General features: G+C 36.2%; 1 protein-coding gene across 2 annotated transcripts in view; it reads left to right on the forward strand.

The window, feature by feature from the left end:
• The window catches only part of ZFAND3 (zinc finger AN1-type containing 3), a 152,894-nt gene that overhangs the window by 37,592 nt on the left and 98,901 nt on the right, over positions 1–16,401 (forward strand). For both annotated transcript variants that reach the window (XM_049833818.1, XM_049833819.1), the window contains one exon: positions 1,606–1,632. In XM_049833818.1, the coding sequence (XP_049689775.1) occupies positions 1,606–1,632 (27 nt within the window). The remainder of the gene's footprint in view (positions 1–1,605; positions 1,633–16,401) is intronic.

Genomic DNA, 16,401 nt, shown 5'->3' on the forward strand with positions numbered 1-16,401 from the left:
GTCTGAATTGTAATTTGAAATTTTGTAGGATTTATTTTGTAATAACCTCTGAAATATGGTATGAATAAAAAATTAAAAGGAAGAGTTGGTATGGAACACCACTTGTTGCATTTCTTTTTAACTTGCAGCCCTTGAATGTTAAATCATCACTAGCTCATCAGTAGGCTAATTCTAATTGCTACATATTATTTTCTTCTTGCAAGGTCATTGCTATGGTGTAAGATGTTAGGAATTGCTATTGACCTTTTCATGTTAGCATCTTCTAGGTTTGCCTTTCTGAATTTTTTTTTTATTATTTAGTATTGTAAACTTATTTTTAATTGCAATTAAAGTGCTGTCATAGTTCATGGGTTTTAATTTCTCTTGGGGGAACAGATACAGTATTTAAAAGTTCAGAACTTTTTTTTAAACTGCAAAGCTTTTTCTGAGGTTTTTTACAAAAAATGAATTTTGACTTGTAGATTTCAGATCTTGGGTTCATCATCACTTAATTAAACATTAAAGGTCGTCAAAGGCTGTTTAGCAAAATTATGCATGTATTTCTCTGGCTGTTTACAAAGCCATGGATCACTGGAAAGGGTATACTGAAGAAAGTGCAAGTCCTTTCATGTACTCTTTCCCTACTGACCACAGTCAGAAGCAAGCTACTAGGTCTTTGATTTGACTCAGTACAACTGTTATGTTCATATTAGCACTGTAAATAACTTCTGTTTGTGTACCTCAGAAATGTGGAATTTCCGATTCTGAGATACCAAAATGGCCCATCCCTCATATTCTGAGTTTAACAGGGTACCCAAAACTTGATAGCCAGCAGACCAGGCATTAAGCAAAGGCATCTTTTATTTTGGTTTTACTGTTAGCTTTTTTTTGTTGTTTTGTTTGTTTTCAACAAGAAGAAAAATTCTTGGCTTCTATTCTGTAATTCTCCTGAAATGCCATTACCTCTGATCAAGTTCATTTTTTCTATTGTAAAAATGCAAGATAGTATCTTAATATTTTTGTGATTTTGGGTGGGAAGTGAAGACTACTTTTTTAAAATTTTCAAGACTTTCCTTACAGCCTGTTTATTTTAATGAAATAAGACTTTTGAAGAATTTGGGTAACTTAAAGCTACTGCTAGTTGGAACAAAACCAGGTTTTATGGAAAAAGGCAAATTTAATCTCTTTTTAGATCTTAACTATGGTTCCTTCAACATGTAGCATGGAAATAACTAGCTCTGTTTGAGTAGTAACCCAAAACCTCTCAATGTCATCATTCCAACATAACCGACTTTTTTTTTCTTCTTTTTGTGTGATGTCACTGAAATAGTTTTAGCATATTTTTTATACTGGGTTTCCAGCCACAGTATTGAAATAGAAAGATGTATACTCCTGTTTCTGTAAATTTAGCCACCACAGGTAGGAAGATTTTAGGCAAGTAAGCTGTTGAAATATGTTTTTCACTATTCCGGGCACTCCAAAGATATGATATGAAAAAAGTTCCTATTGTTTCTCTTTTAATAAGGCAATTTATTAATTCAAATGGATTGAAGCAGGTTTGTATACGAGGGAAAATTGGGAATTATTATTTCTCTTGACCGTCATTTCCTTTCTCTTTTATTTTAGAAAAAAGAAATCCGCACAACGAAAAAGGTTAGTAACTTTGTTAAATGCCTGGGGTTTTTTTCAGAGGGAAGGGATAGAATCCAGTCTTCCTATTTTATTAAAAATTAATTTCAGACACACACAGCAGCAAAGCCCCTTAGATTTGTGTAAGCATTACCTTTTTATATAGATCAGGGGAGAAGGGCAGCAAGTCAGCAAGAGATGAAAACATTTTTGGGTTTACATTGCAATATGAGTTACTACGTGGAACCTTCCTATCTTTACTGTTTTTTCAGACTTTCTGAACTATGTACGAGTATGTAAGTACATGATCCTGAGCTCTTCTTTCCTTCTGCGCTTCCTCTCTTCCCCATCCCCTGGGAAAAATGGTCATAGTTTGATGTCTGTGATGTTAACAGGCACAGAAATGGAGCAAAGGGCAATGGTCAGGGGCTGTCAGTTTGCATTCTTATTTGACCAAATGCTTGTGATTTCTAAATTTCTTATCAAGATAAATTCACTGAATTTTCACTCCCATTTGTCCAAAGATGAAACAAACAGCAAAAGCAACCAGATTATGTAGCAGGGAGACTGGAATTCCTTGTTTTGGCTATTTTTGTATATTTTCTTATATTAAACATGGAAATACTTTTCACAGGTTATTGTAAAGATTTAAGTTGTTCAGCTTTCTATGGCAAGAGTGAGTTAGATACTGCACAGCTAAATGCAACCCTTTGCCTAGAATTGCCCAATGTTTTGGCCTAGATCTAGAAGGTTTACTAAGCTCTTTTGTACAACCACAAATCTGCTGTTCATTTGCCGCAGACTAGTTCTTGGCTTGCACATAAAGTTTTATAAATACTGGAGAGGAGCTTGAAGTTAGCTATCCTTTTCAGCCCTCTGCCTTCTCTTCACCCCATCTGCCTGTTCCAAGAAGGAATACCTGACTTGTTTTATTTAAGCCCTGTAGAAGCAGCACACTCTGAAATGTTCAAGAGCCTCTCCGAAATAATTTCAAGTTAATTGTACTTCTGCAAAGTTCTTTACCACATTCTGTCTCCAATTCAGTGCTGATCATGTGCTATCAATGCCTCAGTCTCCAGATACAGTGCAAGTATAATCCTACATATTAAATTGCTTCAAATAAATTTGCTCTTCAGTTGGTTAAGGCATAGTTGCTTCAGACTTCTTGTACATCCAGAATACAAATGCAATAAAGAGTGTGGGTTTTTTTTAAAATCAGAATATAGGCTGGTAGGTGAAAAAATGTAAATTATGTCCAGAGTATTTCCCTTAGTGACACCATATCTTTTACTAATACTGCAACCTCTCTTCTTTCAGTATGGTAAACTGCTAAGCCTGAATGATTAAAATACAGGACAGTGATGAGAGAAGTTTTTCAGAAGTACTCTTTATTAATCAATCTTTGCTTCCATTAGGTTTATAGCAGTTTTAATATCGACTTCAGATAGGGACATTGTTTGAGTACTTTGTAAAATTGGCTTTTCAAAAGTAGGCTCTTTCAGGCAGGAATTCTACACTCATTCATGAAAACAACACCTGGTACCTCAAGAACTCAATTTTAATTGGAACCTCTGGGAACAGTCACAGAACAAATATTACAGAGTAAGAACAAATATTTAAGTACAGAAAATGGTAAAACTAGACTTTCTACTTAAATCACACTAAAAAATACACTCTACCTTTAATCCATTGGATTGTGAGTCTAGAAAGTTTAATTTGTGTTGTGGTCCTATCAGCATTGGAAAATGGGGTGCAGGAAGTAGATTTCAGCTTGTTCAGTAGTTTGTGAAGCTGAAGGTAAGTGCAGCACTGGATGGTTTGGTGGAGAGATACACTTGGAAAACTGGAAGAAGATAAAATGATGATTAGGGTATTCATGGATTTGTGAATAGATTTCATAGCCCTTCTGTCTGAAGGTGTAATTGAAACTTCTGGAGGTGGGTGTCCATCTCTTAATCCAGCTATGCAATATTCATGTTCTATGAAGTGCTAGATCAGCATCACCTAATTTGAGAAAATACTTCAACCAAATAGTCCAAGAATTCTCTGAGTTTTAGGGGCCTCAACTCTTAGTTCAGTTTTATTTTTAGTTTGAAATCAAACACATTTTTTTACATACCGGTATCTTGATGAATAAAAACTATAGATTTTTAATCTCCATCTATCAAGTAGGATATCAGTATTGCTGGAACCACATATATGTTTTAAATACATATACTTAGCTCTGTGCGAGATTATGAAATTTTGTAACTTCAATAGTATCTTTTATTCTCCTGAATTGGAAAGATCTGACTGGGGCAGGGGGAGACACTAATCTTCTATACATCATCTGATTCTAGAAGCATCAGATTATTCCCTATTCTTTCTATTTCCTGAACTCACTCAGATGTCTGACTGTAGAGTTATTTCATGGTTTTTTGCATCTTAACCGTTCTGCTGATCTTTATTTTGTCATACCTGTTTTCGGAGCTTACAAAATTGGGGGTTTTGTGTGACTCAGAGTCACTTGATAACACAACTTCCTCTTCTCTCAGTCTTTGTAAATCCTGGGACCTATTTAGAGTGCTGCCTTGTCTGGCAGTAATAACACCTACTGTAAGCATGAGCTAGCAAAAATTGGTGTTCCTGCCTAAATAGATTTTGCTGTTAATCAACTGCTAACTTGATCCTCAGTCAAGCTTTCAGCATGCTTACTGGAAATCTTTTCAACGGGTGCATCTTGCATGTTGCTAGTTCAAATTCTATCATCTTTGCTGTATCATGTTGTATGATAAATTATGCTTCATTCAGCCCTTCTCTTCTTCATAAAGTTTTCGTTCCTAAATGAATGATTAAAAGTCTGTTAGGTTTGCATTTTCCATATTCTTGTAATTTCTGGTGTGAATCCACCTGTTTTAGTACTTGGCTAGAAAAGCAGCAAGCATTTTCAGACATTTGAAACCAACACTAAGTGCTAGTTTTCTTTATCTGTACACAGAATGTTTCTCTTTCAGTATGGTATTTCCTTTGTTGGCTTCTAATGGAAAACGGTGCCTCAATTTGTTGCTTCATGAGGCTAGAATTTGTTGCTGTATTCCTGTCTGTCTGTATTTTGAAGTACATGGACTGCTTACTACAAAAAACAGCACTCACTGCCTAGCACTTGAAAGTAGTCAAACTTCATCTTGAACTTTTATTACACAGTCAGGCTTGCAGCTAAATAATTTTGTGGAAAATTGTATAGCTGGTTATAGTGGCAACAAAGATATTTCTAATTCTAGAGCACCTACTAATAAAGAATGATAACATTCCAGATATAAACTTATGCCCAAAGATTTTTTAAAAGGAGAAGGCTGGTAGGGAAAAGATGGCTTAGCATAATTAGTAAAGTTGAAAAGGTGAGATGTATGCTAAGCTTGAGAAAGCTTGGAATTAAGAAAAAAAATTTGGATAAATTGCTTTAGTTGGGCTTCACTTATTTATAAGCTTGATTTGCACTGCTGACCCCAAAGACATTTACTCTATTAGTATGCATTATTCTGTGGCTTTAAAAAAATGTAAAGATCTAACTAATAGCTCTGTTTGGGTTGTTAGAACAGGGCAATATTTTGTGAAAGGATTTGGAAAGGATTTATGTGTTTTTAGTTTTCTTCTTTTCCCCTAACTGGTCTTAAAGTTTTGGAGGGGAAATACAAATTAATAGAAAATGAGTTTATTCAAGTATAGTTGTATTATCTAAGCTTAGGATTAAGTGTTTTACTTCTGTCAAAAATAGTACCATCAACCAAATTATCCAGCATATTCATGCTATGTGTTTCTAGTAATCAATATATACAGGAGAATTGGAAATATGGGAGAGGAGGATACATCAAGCTTTCTAGACTTGCTGGAGTTTTAAGAGTTAAATGGAGATCACATTTTGAGTGAAGTTAGTATAATGTTACTTGAGAGGTCCACTTTTTTCTTTGTCTATGCTATCATGGCATGGAAGTTGTGGAGTACAGGGCTCCTATGTTGCTTTGTGGCAATACCGATAGGATTTTGCTATGTGTTACATAGAAAGGCGTTAAAGATGCTGTATGGAAGACACAACCCTCATCTGCCTGGGACCTGGCTGTGTGAAGGCATTGTGTATGCAGCAGTGCAACGTAGGTTGTCAATATGGCCAATGGCTTAGCTGCTGGTTCGATTTGCTCAATTATTTTCTCCTTTTTCCTTCTCCTTCATCTTCCCCCATATAAAATAGTGGGAAGGGGCAAGCACTGATGGAAGACAGAACCATGAAGTATTTCTATTTCTGTGCAATTGTTAGTGGAAGAAAGAGAATTTCTTTCACAGCTGGCACTCAAATGTTGTGTATTGAGGTAGGACAGGTTTTTTCTTTTTCTCTTTTCTTCTTTCTGGCTACTAGTAACTTCAAGTGAGTAGGGCTTTTTCCAGTCACATTTGAAAGTATCTTTTCATCACAGTTTAGGAAAATCGAATGCCTTTTAATTAAGAACTTTAAAATTTTACCATCAATCCAAGCAAACTTAATACCCCTGTAGGGTATTAGTGGCTGTTTCTTTGGATTGCATGTTGCTAAGTTTGCAGTCTAGTAGTCTGTGGTTCATTTGTTAAAAATATAAATTGCACTCAAACAAAAATATAACCTCTTCTCAGTACTGGCTAGCTGAAAAGACTGCCAAATAGTCTTAATTTAATATTTTCCTCTGTCTTGACAAGACATCACTGTTGTTTTCCATGTGTTTTCTTTTTCTTATCTCAGGGGATTGCCAGTCCCATTGTACAGATTGATCTACAAGCAAAGAAAAGAGCTCAGCCCTTTTTTTTCCTCAGACTTGCATTTTTAGTTTTTCATAGCTCTGTTTTCTAGTATGTTTTCTTCTTTATGGTTAAGGCAATTTCTTTGTTTTGTTAATATTTTGTTCACCTTCTAACTTGTAACCTTTCCAAATGACTCGTTGAAACACTAGCTGTAATTTAGTCCCTTGTGTATAGATTCTCTGATGATGTAAAAAAAAATGTTTAGAAATATGACTTAATTGCCATGATGTTTGCACATTGCCAGCATGAAAGCAGAGTTACCTATTTAGAATGTGCAACCCACAGGTTTAATTTATTAAACTTTCCTGTAACTCCATTCTCCTATAAATATGTGCATAAGATAGGAGAGGGGATGTTTTTCTTTTTTTACCATTTAGCAATTTGCTTGAGTTATAGAAAAGTCTGTGCTCTATTTTGTGTATTCGCTCATTTGGAAACCTTTATAGAGACACTAGTGATTTGTTCCTTAGCCTCCCTGTGGAGTTTGTTCCATATTACAATCTAATTCCATGTCCGTGTTGTGCACTCCTGAGCTGTTAATTTGTACATTTCAATGCAGTTTGTTTCATGGTGTTTTTGTAATCCAAACTGAATGTAATGAGCTATGTGCTTTGGGGACCCAGCCTTGCCTTGCCAATTAGAACAAGTGGTTACTGAGAGAGAGCATGTTTTAAATAAAACATAGCACCTCTGCGTGAGACCACCAGCCTTTGGGGAATAAAAGAGGATATTTAACTCTTTCTCTCTGAGAAGAGTGGTCAGTATCAGTTTAGAAACATTCATCTCATTCCTTTGAGTAGTATGATGCAGATTCATGTTTCATCTTGCAAATAAAATTTAGTTTGTCATTGGAGATGTGTTATGCAGTACTGCCTGTGGAGTGTTTAGGAATGCACAAGGATAGCTGTCAAATTGACTACATGTTTTCTAGGATTCTAATTGCTAATGCCACATGAAAATTGTACAGGACTAACAGCTAACCTTTCTCTTTCCCCTTGTACTGCTACCCAAGAAGCTGAGGTAGGACAGGAAGAGTGCCAGGTGGTAAAAGAGCTCGTTTCAAAATGTATTTTAGAAGGGAAGGCATCTAGAAGCAACACCTACTAAATAAGAGTACTAAGTTTATGTGCTAGGTGACCATGAGGAAGGGCTCATTGTTGTTCTACTGTTTCAAGGTAACTGGGAAAGGGTACCTCTATGACCATCAATATTTGTGATTTTTGCAGAAATTATCCAGCATTCTACTGGTCTTTACACTAACTAAACTCCTGGTGAACTCAAGCAAGACACAACAACGATTTTAGAAGTTAACTCTACTTTGCCATTCTTTCTTGCATTCCAGCCCCAATGTTTCCTTTCCTCCCTCTTCACTCTAACTTGCATGTTCTACATGCTTGTGCATCTTCAATGGGAAGAAGTTACTGTCCACCACCAACCTTCAGCTAAGGACACTGAGAAGGAATTTAGGTGAACAGTCATGGTGATTGACTGACAATATTTCAACAGCCCTTGCATTACACAAGCAAGGCAAGACCAAGAAAAATCTCCCTTGTGAAAACTTCTTAGCTCAGCAGATAGGTGTAAGGGAACTATAACTCTTTGCTAAGGTGGTTTAAGCTGTTAGGTAAGCAGGTGTACAGGAAAAACATGGTCTGGATTATAGAACAAAATGTTAACTGATGACTTTTCAATTGTCTATCCATTTTATATGAAAGGAATGTGACCTAGCAACTAGACAGCTAGCTAGGAACTTGAGACCTGATTTCCTTCTCACAGTCAACGAGTATTTCTTTGTGATACTAGACAAGTCACTTTTTTTTGTCTTCTACTCCTGTTCCTCATTAGTTACTGAGAGATGATAATATTTTCCTGCTTCACTGGAATGTTTGTGAAGATAAAATATGTATGATGTTCAGTACAGTAACAGTGGTCATCTAAGGAGATGAGATAAATCGAGAGCCCTATCTTGGGAAACAAAAGGTTATTTTGAGGAACAATATCTGTATTTTCCTCTTCCAAATCAGCTTGAAGTAAGCATGCCATTAGCACATATTAGATTAAAATACAAATTGGATGTCTTCAAAGTCGGTCAAGGCCCTCAGGCTGAGTAAATTGTCAAACTCTGGGATAGAAGCTTGATCCTTTGGTTGTATGTAATGCAGATTCACACACCACCCTTACCCCCCCACCTCACCCCCTAACTCTAGCATAGTGTTAGTGATAGTCCAGGAAAGTAGTGTAACAATTAGTGTCAGATCTTATGGAGGAGGAAGGCAATTTTATTTCACAAAACCTGTAATTAAGTTGATTGTGTCTATTTATGCTTTCACACCCATATACTCACAAGCCCCAAGATGCATGTCCAAGTAGTCTGGCCAAGATCACCGGTGTGTGACATGGAGAGCAAGGAGTTCTGTCTTTTGAGCCCTTACTATCACGAGAAGCTGATTTTGGACTTGCGTTTTATACGCTTGAGGAATGGGTGCTGTGAGGGACCTTCTCCTTATTTATATTGTCTTAGCCCTCATAGGTCTTAGGCAAAATTCTGGAATTTCAGTTCTCTTCTTTCCCATGTGTGGTTATTCTACCATTGCAGTTCTTTTCTTCATCTTCTTGATGCTTTATCTTTAGTCCAGCTTGTTTCTTTTCTTAATTTGAATGAAATCACATTGCACTGTTGCAATTAATGCATACCATTTCTTTTAACCCTTTTAATGCTGTTTCTTGTGGAGCCTGCAAACATTCCAGTCATTGTTAACTCATACCAGTCTTCATATATCTATTACAAATCTTGTATGTTCTCACAAAGTTAGTCACCAGAGGGCAAACTGCTCATGCAGATTTAGTCAATACAACTCTAACTTTGCACTTTTTAAAAAACAAACAAACAAAAAAACCCAACAAGCCCACAACATTGTCTATAAATGAGTTTACATGTGATATTAATTAGATGGGAAGTGAAAAGTATAATGACTCTTCTTTGGCGATATAGAAGTATTTTAAGTTGAATGGGGGGGGGGGGGATTTTTAAAAGTTAACATTCAAACTTTTGGACTAATTTGCAAACTTTGGGGAAAAACCCCAACCCTTTAGATAAAATTTTTTCTTGTGATCACATGAAAATATCATCTATTAGTGAGGGAGAGTAATAGTAGGTTAAAATAGTTTCCAGAAGGAATCTGGCTTTAACCTTAATTGTGAGTAGATGAATCTCCATAACGGGGGTGGGGAAGAAAAATGATCTTATGCTGGATATCTCTAAGCCTGCAGGACTGTACATAAGGCCTACCTTGAAAAGGTACCCAAAATAACTGCATGTCTAGTAACTGAACAGGTAAGATTTTGTTTTTCCTTTGCAGAAAGCATAGACTGTTGACTGAATCTGGTACTAAAGATTTAGGAAATGACCCAATATGTGTCTATGCATTATAACTGTCTTTTAATCATGCTGAAAGGATCACAGAGTACAAGAAAGCGTAAGATTACTGGCTTAATCTCCTGGTTAAAATCACAGGTCATTAAATACTATCTAGGTAAGCTCTGTTTGCTGAAAATGTCTCCTTTAAGCAGATACTCTGTCCTGATGTGAAGACACTGGGGTTTCTGTATGCACCACGGGCGCTAGTATTTCTCATGAATAAGCCCCCTCGCTATTAAGTAAGAAATAGGGTACACATTTTTAATTGCAGCGCTATAGGGATGTTTCCACAGAATTGTACTCTCATTTATTGTACTGAATAGGAAGCAGTGCAAGACATTCTGTCATGTCCTGTGTCTTCTTACTACACGTTTGCACGTTGACCTGAATGGAGAATAATTATTTTCTTTATAGAATTTATTTAGAGAACTAATTAGCTCGCTGGTGCTTCAAGAAAGTAAGTAATTTACCATCTTGATATTTCTGTGATTCGAGGTGGTGATGTTCTTCACTATACATAGATAAGAATCTAAAGCACAAATGTCAAACATTCGCAGCTAGTGGATATCAACTTTGACAAGCCTTGGAACTGTAGCCCTTTCTTAATCTCCCTCCCCTAAAGCATATAATTTTATGCTGCTTTAAACATTGAAAGTACAGATCTCCCTACCTTTATGGAACTTCAGGAGCATTGAATGCTTCTGCTAGTGGCGTCCCAAGAATACCTATTTGAACATCCTGAAAATAAATATGTGTAGGAGGAATTTACAGAAGTCACGCAGGAATTCTGTGGCAAAGACAATGGGTAGAATTTGCTTCTTTCTGATTTCTCTTCAGAATTTTCCTGGGCGTTAAAACGAAGTCAAGAGTCTAGGAGAAAGCTTTGCTTTCTATAAAATTCTGATTTCATGTTTTGAACTTCTTTCATTCTATCCAGTAAGCAAGTTAAGGGTCCTCTAAAAGAGAAGTTCTGTGGTTGTTCGTATGCACTATAAAAATAATTTAAAATTAAAGAGATCAGATCACAAGTGCACAAAAATTATTAGTTCAGACACTTCTGATTTCAGACTGCTTGACGTTTCAAGCTTAGTGTAGGATTTTGCCATCCTGTAATGCTATCCCCCATCCTTCTGGTATAAATAAATTCAATTATGTGGGACTGTGACTCTTATTGGGTCAAAGCATTTGGAAACTATGAGCCAGGAGTGTTGATTCTGAGCTGCTGGGCTGCAGTCAGGTCACAAGTTGGACCCAAATGCTCTGTCTCACTTGTGATCAGAAGTGCTGAAGTTGAATGAGCAGTCTAGTGGTAGTCTTCTATAGACTCCACCTTCTGAGATTGTAAAAGTAGCTCTAGTAATGGTCTTCGAAGCATAACGCAAGATTTTTCTCTCTTTTACATTAGGACTTGTCATGGGCCAAATTTGGAGGGAGGCCTTGGTTTGTGTATTTTTAACTACTAATGTTACCCACAGCATAGCTGTTTCTTACTAGGATAAGCGAACACATAAATTTCATGTTGAACAAGGTTAATGAACTTAGTGTATAAGGAGGAAACCTTGGAGCTTTCTAAACTTTGTTTTGTGTTTATGTACATTTATATACATTAGCAGTTCAGAAAAACTGGTAACAGTTTTATTTGATCTCAGTTCCTAAATAACAGGAGCTTTTATATTTTGGGATTGGGGCATTTCTGCCTAGCTCTGTAGGAAAGGTCCCATGTAAATGGAGAGCAAGTTATGAACAGCCAATAAATGTATTGGGGGGCTGTAAGCATTAGAAATCACCACAAGTAAACTTGTGCATCTCAAATACTTTGGGATTGCTCAAAGTGGACTTGGTATGTACTTGCTTCCAGTTAAATTCTCTTTATCTGAGGTGAAAGTTGTTTGCAGTGAGCTAAATCAGCAAAAACAGATGTGATGCATTTATTAATTGGCAATTGTATAAGTTACAGGCTTTGCTCTCTTAACCAAGGTGGTGGATTTTTGCCTCCTTTTTTTTGCTTCAGTGTAGGGAAAAAAAAAAAGCCTCCAACACTTTAGATGGTGTCTGTGGAGGTAAATACTAGTCTGGCTCATTTCTAGGCTGATAATGAAATCAGTTGTGCTATCTACCATTGTGCTTTAGTGATGTTTAGTACAGTACAGTGTTAGTGCTGTTAATAGACAGGCTTTCATTCACCTCTGTTGACATGTCCTGCCCTGCAATGTGTGAAGAAACAGAAAGCTGATCCCAGTGTAGGTGAGTGCAGTCTTTCACGATGACATTTTCTGTGCTTCAGCAAAGTCAGTGCATCACTTCAAGTCCTCAGCGGAACTGCTGTCTGCTGAAGAGCTTTGAGCAGCAATTTAAAAGCCAGATTTTGGCAATGCTGGCTTTTTTTTGTTGTTGTTGGTTTTGTTTTTAAATGAGACTCGCTAGTATCTAGAGAAAACTGTGATAGATGTAAGTAATCCTAGAAATGCAGAAGCCTATGATGGGTGTTGACATCTACTCAGTAGACAAAGGTAAGTTCATGTTTAGAAATAACTCAAATATTAGTCTTTATTTTGCACCATTTCTGTTGGTGTCTATAATTATTATTTTAAGAGTTAAAAATATCGCATAACTGGAAACTTTTAAATTTTTTTTGTCAGTTGTTTTGATAGTCACTGCGTGAAAATCATAGCTAATGCATGACTGCTGCTAGTCAGAGATAATCGGATGGGTTCCAATATGAATAACTTTTTTTTTTTTTCAATTGGGCTCTTGGTTCTATGAACAACTGAACTGAAAAAAAGAGCGTCTCTGAAGCCAAAATCAGGATGGCTGGCATTATTCTCCAAATCAATATATCTGGTAGCTGTGGATAGCAGTAGGGCTCAAGTGCATTTCAGTTCCCCCCCACCCCCCCCCCTTTTTTTTTTTCTTTTTTCCTCCTCTCCACTTTCAAAGAAGAGGTCTTGGTGTGCCTCAGTTGGGGGAAAACATATAGGAGTATTCATCAAACAGGTTTAGAAATGCAGAGTGCTGGAAACCTTTGTAACAGAACCTGTTTTTCTTGGTGGTAACCAGAAGAGCTTTTCTGATGTAAAGGTCAGGTTTCATGTATTTGTTCCCACTTGAGCTCTTTTTGACAGAATGAAAGCTATTTTGCTCTTGATTTACAAGATATTTACTGTGAGTTACTACTGCATAAACATCTGACATTGTGAGCAACTCTGTGTTCTGCTGACCATGCCCTAGTAGATGGTGAAAGGAATTTTAAGATATTTATTGGGACCTTTTCTGTATGTACTGTAGCAAAGGACAAAATGTCCATTTACAGGAGAGTAGAAGTAATTGTTTTGTTTTTAACTTGAAACTGTTTTCTCTTCCACACAGCAAGCTGCAATAAGTAACTCCCTGTAGAGAGAGAATGAATAGTCAGTTGTGACTCTTTCCATACACACACCTGAGCCCGAGAAATTAAATTGTGCCTTAACCTACAGGGAAAGAAAACTTACAGCTCACTTTTGGCTTCTGAAGATGTCAGTAGGACTTGAGTGTATTTCTTTTCAGAAGACTTCAGAAAATAATCAAAGTACTAAACCTTGTATACTATTATGGCAGCTTGTTCTAGATTTAAGCATACCAAGTTATTCAAATGAGAGTCTAGCTGCTTTAAAAAAAAAAAAAGTTAAGCACATAAGATTATTGGTGTGATGACACATAATTTATATAAATGCAAGTTGAAGATGATTTCTGTGAAGAACAAGAACAGTTTGTAACCCTTTTTGTACTCTAGTAAAATTGACCAGAATCCATTTCATGGGTTTTATAAAGGTTTAGTTAAGAAGAAAACTTTGAAACCATTCTAGAGGTTTCAAAATTTGAAACAGAGTTTTAATATATTTACCCATATAAATGTGTGTGAGGGTGGCATTTCAAGCGTGTGTTATGAAGTAGAAGTCTTGCATCTTCTTAGACTATGCTTGAATAATGCCACATTAAATGCTCTTGTCTGCATAGGTTTTTAAATATTCTTCTTCAGTGTGTAGAAAAATACTGAAGTTCTTTATCAGTTTCTTTTCCCTATGGTGGTGTTCCATGACAGTTAGGAATAAAATAAAGATCTCTTAATCTGGACCACATTTTTTTGTGTGTCTACATCTTTAGTGGGGAAATAAGTTAAAAAGCTGGTATGTACACATGCACATACACGTTCTGTATTTTTATAAGTATATACGTTCTCTCTAGATATATGCTCTATATTTTATGTAAATGCTCTGAAGTGTCTTTTTACTCTGAATTGTATGTTAATATTTCCCATTATGAAGTTACTTCACTTTTTAGAATTTTATGCTAACTTGTCACATTCCTAATAAAAATAATCCTTCAGATATTGAAAGACCTCAGTGATGTGCCTTCTTCTGGAAGCGCAGAGAACATATTTTATTAATTTTGGTTTCTTTTAATTATTTTAATGATTAAAATGAAATTGTGAAACAGTGAGAATGAAAATTAGCTTCCTGGCCTCTGCTTTAATCTGTAAACAGGGCTGTTGGGAAGGAATATCATGCAGGATGTGACAGTCTGAAGCAGTCATTTTTACTAACAGAAGTAGTTCCTCTAAATAAATATAAAGTATGTCTTAAACTTAAAAAAAATAAATCCAAAGCATTTGGGGTAACTTCTTATTTAACCAAGTACTCAATTTTAAATTCCTGTATTTGTAAACTTTCTATTAAATTCCAGTTTGCATTCAGATGTATTCCTAAACTATGAATAGACAAATAAGCTAGCAAACAAGAAATGTCCAACAAAACTGGACAAATACTAAGCTTTAATTATTTTTTAAATGTGTGTAGATATACTTTAGGTTTTTTAGTTAACAAAAAGAAGTGCTAACTTAATGTAAAACTGTCTTTTATTGTAAGTTAGTATGTTTAAATGTGAACAGTGACTGAGAATCAGTCTTTAAACTCCGATCACCAATTTATAAAACATTTTGGTTTAAATCAGTCTTTTGTGAAACAGGATTAGAATAACATTTACTAAATTTAAAATCTGACAGTTCTTTCAAGAGCTGCCAAGTTAGAACCAATTTTTTCCATTTCTCCTTTCCTAGAGAAATTCTAAGGAATTCAGGACCTGAAAATTGAAGAAAAGCATGAACTAGTGTGAGATTGTATTATTGAGCAGGTGAAGAAATCCTGTCTTCTGTTGTGCATTTTCCACCAGGTCTGAGGCTGGGTAGCTATGGAACCTCTGTAAGCATCTAACTGCAGTGGTTGAGAAGTTTTCTGTTTTCTACCCAACCTTCTTTGGTTCCCCTTTCTCTGAAGGTTAAGGGTTGGGTGGGGGGAGAAGTTACAGTGGCATGGCATTTACTCTGCTCAAAACATTATCCTTTCTTTTCTTGTCTTGTACTAGAAAACTCTTCCTTCCCTTTTACATTCTGTCTTATATTGCATACAGCAGATGTACTCTAGGAAGGATGTGGGCACTTTTACAAAACACTAATTCATGTGTAACTGGGTTAGTGAAGGGAAGGTTTCCTGAGTTTAGACTGTACTGCAGGTGCAAGTTGGTGGGTGGTTGAGTGAAACTAGTAGCAAATTACTGTTTGGCCTGTGCTGTTCTGGCTCTCTAGTTAAAACTTTCTTTGCTAAAACCTTTCCATGGTACTATTTAGTATCATTTATTAAATAGAGTCTTAATAAGGAGTTGAATTTTGTGGTTAACTGCAACTCATTTTCTGCCCTTTGCTCAAGGGAGAACAAGTAGGAGGCTTCCTGCCTGTTTTCTCAGTTCTACTGCTGATTAGGGAAACTGAGACTGTGAAAGTTGGCTTTTTTTCTGCTATATAAGTTTGTGCAGCAACATATTAACAATCTATCAGTTGTGCCCTGGCCTATTTGCAGGAATATACAGTGGTTGAATAATGAATTTGCTGAAAATTTTATGCCTCCATGACCTATTGTAGAACATTATGCTGCTGCAGTGTTACTAAGTCATTTTTCATCTCCTTTTAAATTAACGTTGACATTCTATTACTGGATTTGTTCTTGTCTTCAGATTGGAACCTAAAGGAAAAAATCTTATTGCTGGAATATTAAAATTAATTGTTTGATAAGCAGTACCTTGCTTGAAGTAGAATTCTTCTCGAAAGATTATAATGTAAGATCAATCTGCTTTAGATTTGCTTTCATGTATGAAAAAGTGCTTTTGGAGCATTTAGGGCATCAGGAGAACGCAGGAGGTAAGGATGAGTTGAAATCACAGTGAGAACGGGCAAACTGCAGAAGAGATACCCTTGTTCATCCATGCTGGTATTGCAATGGATAGTAACTCTTCACAGGTCTGCCTTTAAGCATTATAGTGCCTTTTCAATAACTACCTTGTGACACTGTTTGCTATTTGGTGATGTGAATTTCATGTGATGTACAGAGAAGTGGGAAAGCTGTTTGGAAATTAAATGTCAGTCCTGGTGTTGGGTGGTTTGGTGTTTTTTGGTTTTGGTTTTTGGGTTTTTTTCTGTTTCCTTTTAAAAGAGCCTTTTTGCAAAACTGGATGCAGGTTTGGACTAGGCAGGTTTGGAGCTG

This window comes from Accipiter gentilis, chromosome 30 (assembly GCF_929443795.1).
Source record: "Accipiter gentilis chromosome 30, bAccGen1.1, whole genome shotgun sequence".
NCBI classification, from domain to species: Eukaryota; Metazoa; Chordata; class Aves; order Accipitriformes; family Accipitridae; genus Astur; species Astur gentilis.